General features: G+C 38.4%; 1 protein-coding gene across 1 annotated transcript in view; it reads right to left on the reverse strand.

The window, feature by feature from the left end:
• Positions 1-3,650: 3,650 nt before the first annotated feature.
• Positions 3,651-6,965, reverse strand: part of LOC107756690 (5-hydroxytryptamine receptor 4) — a 106,002-nt gene continuing 102,687 nt past the window's right edge. Inside the window, exon 7 of the mRNA XM_016573892.1 lies at positions 3,651-3,972. Coding sequence (XP_016429378.1) covers positions 3,885-3,972 — 88 coding nt within the window. The 3' untranslated portion in view covers positions 3,651-3,884. The remainder of the gene's footprint in view (positions 3,973-6,965) is intronic.

Genomic DNA, 6,965 nt, shown 5'->3' on the forward strand with positions numbered 1-6,965 from the left:
CTAGGTAATGTAGCTAGCTCTGTTCGCATTGGAACAAATAATAGTGTCTTATTTGTTCCTTCATCACATCACCACAGCGGAATGATCACGCTTATCAAAACTGATCACGAAATTCAACTTTCATACTCCTCATATGCTATTGGTTTGGTCTGCGATTACATATTCGTGACCAGAATACTGAACGACTTGTGGATGCAATAATCTTCGTATTGTAAAAGTGCTACAAGTGCTTTATTTGCAGGAGAGGTTTTCATTTTAAAATCAGGAAACTGATGCATGAGGACAGTGCTGAGCTGTACATGTTTCATTTTTAGTGGCGTGCGTGTGTCGCTGTCAGTACATCCCTGCAAAATAGCTATTAAGACCAAACCTGTTTTTCTGATGGCTGACACATAAAACGTAGTTATTTCCAAATATTTACATCTCTTCGATCAATTCAAACAATTGCTGTTCCCGAAGGTAATTCATTTTAGGCAGAGGCACGCTTCAGTAGACTGGCAAGTGCTGGAATGAGGGATGGAGATTGTTCTGGGTCAGTTCTGCTGTATCCTGGCTCTCTGAGGAGCGTGTTTATTGGGGTCCTCAGCTCTGGAAGCGAGCTTTAGTATGGCACAACACTGCTTTGGGAGGTTTCAGTTAGAAGAACAAAAATTCATCGGCATGGTTTTTCCATGAGATTTGTTTTCTCAAGACAACATTCTGCAGCAGCTGTATTTCCTCTCCTCATATAGGAATCATTTGCGTGACATATTCTTAAAGGGGTAATTCACCCAAAAATACAAATTCTTTATTTACTCACCCTCATGTCACTCCAAACCTGGACTTCATTTCTTCTATGGCAAATGAAAGGAGAATATCACTTAAATGTTTCACTTAATTTTTTTAATGGTTCTTCTGTAATTCTGTGGTGCTGATTATTATTGTACTATATTTATTTTCACGTAGCATCAATATTTTGGTAAATATTTAGGTCAGGTAAATTTTAGAACTCATTAATTATGAAACATCGGTTTAGTACAGATGAGTTTTTGTAGTTATTTTGCATGTTTTGTTTTTTTAAAGGTATTTTGCTTTTGCAAGGATGGGAACATTCTAGAAGTTTCTGTAACATTCTGGAATTTTCTGTGATATTCTAGTGCTTTCAGGAACATTCCAGAACAAAAAATAAAAGACAAAAAATCTAAATGTTTATGTTAAACTGTTATTATGCATGTACTATGTCATTTTTATACATGAGTAATAGCAGATTAGCTTGAATCAGTTGTCAACATTTTTTCTTTTAGTTTTCATGAGCAATGTTAATGATACACAAAAAAAATAATGTGATTTTTTTTGTATTCAGCATGTCAAACTTCATAAGGAACCAATAAAAATAAAAGCAAAACATATATTTTACAAAAATGTGTTTCATGCTGTATTTCCTCACATTCAAATATTTCCATTAGAGAAATTCAGGTTAAATTTTGCAGGCAAAAAGCTCGACTATCTATTTTCAACAGTGTAGAAATGTTTGAAGCACAGCTCACACAGAAGTCACTTTCAAACCAAGCAGATTACTGTTGGTCAATGTGGCAAATTTGCTTGACCAACTTAAAACCCGATGCAAAATCTTTCTCAATTGTGTGGATTCCTATTGAAAAGACTGGATTTCGCCTGCAAAAATTCACTGCACAACAGTAAATGTGATCGTACCTTAAGTTGTTATTCACTTAAAATATTTTGAATATAACACAAGAAATACATGAGGGTGAATAAATAACAAAAGTAAATTGTCATTATTGGATGAACTATCCCATTAAGAACTTTTGCAAGAACAACTTCAGGTCATTTCTTTTCAAACATTTCAGTCTTGCGGTAACCGATGGTCATCTTTACTAAAGCTAAAACATTTTAAGACACAGCATCTGGGAGAACTGGCCCTGGTTGCTGTCAGCAAAGCTTTTGTTTGGAGTGGCCTGACACATTCTCAGTCAGCAGGCATCATGTAGTTTTAGCGGTCTCAGAAAAACACTGGGCTGTTTATGCCAGTGAATCACATTAGAGGAGATCCTCGCAGTGGAAACTATCGTGGAAATGGCTGCATTTAGTGATGCATGTGAAGCGCAGAGCTGACCTGACTGAGAACGGTCACCCGTGAGTCTGAGACGTCTGCGTATTCAGAGTGGTTTACAAGGAGCTAAATTACATCAACTAGCCTGTGAGCAGTACATCTCATTCCCCAAAGAGCTTCAGAAGTCTTACAGAACATAAATGAGATTTCAGTTCACAATAAGAAAATGGAGATATTATGTTTTCGTCAAGCCAGATTTCATGGCTAGAAGAAAACAAAAGTTAATTTCCTGTCAAAATCCTTTGTATAAGGATGATTCATTTGAATCTAAAAAGTTTTAAAAGTAATGTTTTTATTAAATCATTTTGAACAATTTTGGGGCATATTTTTATGGAAGTCTATTTCCGCCACTTAATTAAAAAAATATATATTTGCGACTTTTTATCTGAAAAATTCTGACTTTTTTTCTTGCAATTGCGAGTTTACATCTTGCAATTCTGACTGTTTTTCTCAGAACTGTGAGATATAAACTCGCAATTGCGAGTTATAATGTCAGAATTGCAATTCTGAGAAATGAAGTCAGAAATGTGAGATATGAACTCGCAATTCTGACTTTTTTCTCGCAATTCTGACTTCTTTTCTGAGAATTGTGAGATGTAAATTCGCAATTGCAAGTTATAAAGTCCAATTCTGAGGGGCAAAATGACTGATATTTTCTTACAATTGCAAGTTTATATATCACAATTCTGACTTAATAACTTGCATTTGTGTGTTATAAAGTCAGAATTGCGAGATATAAAGTTGCGAGTTTAAATTTCGGATTTATCCGTTTTTTTTTTCTTGCAATTGCGAGTTTCTACCACACAATTCTGAGAAAAAGTCAGAATTGTGAGAGAAAAAGTCAGTATTGTGAGATAAAAATTCACAATTACTTTTTTTATCCAGTGACGGAAACGGGCTTCCATACATTTTTTAAATAGGCTGTATTAATAGAAATGTTATGCAGCATTACTTGTGTTGCACTTAAATGCTGGAATTGTCTTGGAAACAAGGAAAGGCCTGTTGTCTTTAACACTTACAATTTTAAATTCATGTGACAATGTTATATTATAACTGTTGATTTGAGAATTCATTAATGAAACAATAAAAACAAATAAAAAAAATTGGAGAAATCGCTCAGCAATGCTCCCAGCTCTACCTCTTAATACTGTGGTGTGAATTTGTGAATTTACTTTTTCATTTATAGAACAAAAATAAATCTTTCTTTTAATAGAGTGTCATCTTAGCTATTCAGCATTCATGCCGTAGCTTTCAGGAAGTGTTATCCTGACTGTAGAGCTAATAGAAGCCGCTCCGGATAAAGCTTGAAAGACGTGTTTTTGGTGTGGAAGTCGTATTCCCAGGAGAACCAAAAAGGAAACAAACACATTGGGAAAACCCTTACCAACATTCCTTTGCAATGGAAATTCGTATCCTAAAATACAGACCAGATACCTTTGGCAACATTGTTCTTTCCCTCATTGTTTGGGTAAAGCTTGAAAGACGTGTTTTTGGTGTGGAAGTCATATTCCCAGGAGAACCAAAAAGGAAACAAACACATTGGGAAAACCCTTACCAACATTCTTTTGCAATGGAAATTCGTATCCTAAAATACAGACCAGATACCTTTGGCAACATTGTTCTTTCCCTCATTGTTCAGCAGCTCTTTGAGCAAACAGTTCAGTGCAGCTCCCTGTACTCGACTCCTGAAGGGCTCTGGTCGGGTCTGAGCTGCAGGCAGGGCGGTGAGAAATGGCACCTTCCAGTGATGCTCCTCATCAGAGGCTGGCCTGTGTCAGAAACATGACTCCTGGGACTCTGTGTCATTCTGTATTGACAGTTTCTCCTGTTCAGTGTGGTTTCCATTGTGAAGAACTGAATACCTGAAGGGACAAAAGAAACCAGGACACCATTTCAATGACACTGTCACAATCTCATATTCATCTCTCGACGAGCTTTTAGATGAACGTTCAAGCAATATGGAATTATCATATAAACCATACAGTGCTGAAACATTTGGTTGAGAAAAACCTCCAACGCTGAGAATATTAAGAGCTCCTCTTATATGTGCACTTGATTTGACAGAAGAGTTAATGTTGGCCTTTTCACAAATATTAAAAATGTTTATTTTTTCCCCCAATCTTTATAGCACTGCTAGTGGTGAGTGACAAAAACAGCACAGGTTTAAATATCAAAATTTAGTTTTTTGAGTGGCTTTTTTGAGGCCATCTATAATGATAGTATGTTAACTATTTTTTGGCATCGTCTATCGGCCCAACCCTACATAATACACAATATAACAATACCATATATGTCAAATAACCAGTAAACAATAAACAACCTTTAAAGTCAGTAGCAAAAATACTGACCCATCTTGCACTCACTCTTTTTGTCCAATCAAACACTTTCTTTAATAAGAAGGTCCCTCCCCCATTCAATGACTAGTGATAGCAAGCAGATTTGTTTTTAAAAAATCCTTTAAAAATTCCATTCAAAAACTCATATTCCTGTAGTAAAACATGGTGCTAGCAATATCAAGGTCAAAGGTTAGATTCCCAGGGAATGCAAGGATTGATAAAATGTATACCGTAAATGTAAGTCACTGTAGATAAAAGTGCCTGGCAGATGCATTAAAATGCATGAACAGGAGGGTTACTGAGATGAAGAAATACGTCCAGGCCCAACTTCCTGTTTTAACAGGACAGAAATCTGCTCGTCAAGCCATTTCATGTAAAACCTTTGCAGATATCTACATTTTGCACTCCCAGAAAAAAGGTATAAAGCTGTCACTGTGGCAGTGTCCTACGGTTGTCACGCTACACTGTTGAGGGAACACGCTGGAGTCACGAGGAAACGTTTAACAGTCTTTAATCAAGAAACACAGGAGATAATCCACAATGGGAGCTTGAGCCAACACACAGAGTAGACCTGACAAACACAAACTGAACAGACTAGGATTTAAGTACACAGGGAAATGAGGATAATTAACTAAACACAGCTGGAAACAAATGATGAACTAATCAGGGAACCTAATGGAAACAGGAAGGACCAAATAAGGCAAAACAGGAACTGAAACGCATGACAAAACAGGTCCAATCCTGACATTTCACCCCCTCAAGGAAGGTGCGTCCTCGCACCGTAGAACAACAGAGGGGGGGATGGGTGGTCTACGTCCGGGGCGATCCTCTGCTCAGCCTCTGCTCGGCTCATAGATCGTGGTGAAATTGGCTCTCCTTCATCGGTGGGCTCGGGCTTTAGCTCCGCACAGCAGGGAGGTGGTGGGCTGGGCTCTGGGTCTGGAGTGGATCTAGCAAGATCATCCTCGGGAGTGACGATGAGAGGCGATCCGTTTCTCGCCAGAATCCACTTCACAAACGCGGCGAAATCCGCTCGAGGACCATCTTTGGACGACGGCGCTCTGCATGCGGTATTTAAACTTGCGTTGTAGAACGCACAGAGCGCGTCGTCCGGGTAGCTGGTGGTGTTAGCTAGCAGCTGGAACAGTCTAGTATGGTCCTCGAGCAATCTCTCCCCCTGCTCCAGCAGGAGGAGGAGATATTCCGGGTGAAGGAGGGCATCCATGAGGGAACAACGAAAAAAAAAAGACACTGGGTAAAAACGGGAAACAAAACGGAAGGTAGACACACGGAGGTTACTGTTTTGGGTCAGGTCTTCTGTCACGCTGCGCTGTTGAGGGAACACGCTGGAGTCACGAGGAAACGTTTAACAGTCTTTAATCAAGAAACACAGGAGATAATCCACAATGGGAGCTTGAGCCAACACATAGAGGACGAGTAGACCTGACAAACACAAACTGAACAGACTAGGACTTAAGTACACAGGGAAATTAGGATAATTAACTAAACACAGCTGGAAACAAATGATGAACTAATCAGGGAACCTAATGGAAACCGGAAGGACCAAATAAGGCAAAACGGGAACTGAAACACATGACAAAACAGGTACAATCCTGACAACGGTACACAAGCTAAGAGGTACATCTTTGTATCTTATTTACCCCTAGTATATTAAAGTACATTAAAGGTACATATTAGTACTTTAAAAGCACATATTAGTTAGTACCTAAAGTGTACATATTAGTGCCTTTTAAAAGGATACCACCCTAATGACCTTTTTTCTGAAAGTGTTTGTAAAATGTTGTGTTCATTTTTGTTTAGCAAAATCAAATATTCAGCACAGAAATCCTCTTGAAATCTTAACATCTTCTGGATGTGAGCATCTACAAAACCCTCTGAAATGGTTTGAAACTAGCCAGAAAAAAAACTACACATACATTTGAGCATCTAGATAGACCTACAGTACAGTACGTCTCACTTTGTTAAATTACTGAAGCAGAACACATTGCCCTGCGATTGCTTCTTGTCCTTTCTCTGTATCCGCACCAGCTATGAACCTCCTTTTCTTCCAGGCCAAAAAAAAAATCATTACAATCTCTGTTCATAAACAAGCAAACTAAAGGCAATTCCTGCAGAGCAATTGGGCATGAAATTCACTTGAAAAAAGGGAAAACATTCAAAAGAAAACCTTTCAAAACCTCAATGATGTTCCGGGATTTAGAAAGGAAACAAGCAACATGTTTTCAATGAAGCAGAACCCAAACTTGCTGCCACATTGCCGCTTTATAAATGTATGTCAGCCCTGCACAGCCTGAGCACAGCCTGAGACATCTGTCAGATCTAGTGCAAACATACAATACTTCCCGATAGACTACAGTAATAATGTCTTGATCATGCTGGTACATCCATTCTGGATATTAGCTGGCCGGATTAGAGGCAGAGCTCATTAATTTACATGAACATGAGCTTTGGGTCACACACACACACACACACACACACACACATGTCTGGTTAGCTAT

This window comes from Sinocyclocheilus rhinocerous, unplaced genomic scaffold (genome assembly GCF_001515625.1).
Source record: "Sinocyclocheilus rhinocerous isolate Xijiao unplaced genomic scaffold, SAMN03320098_v1.1 scaffold892, whole genome shotgun sequence".
NCBI classification, from domain to species: Eukaryota; Metazoa; Chordata; class Actinopteri; order Cypriniformes; family Cyprinidae; genus Sinocyclocheilus; species Sinocyclocheilus rhinocerous.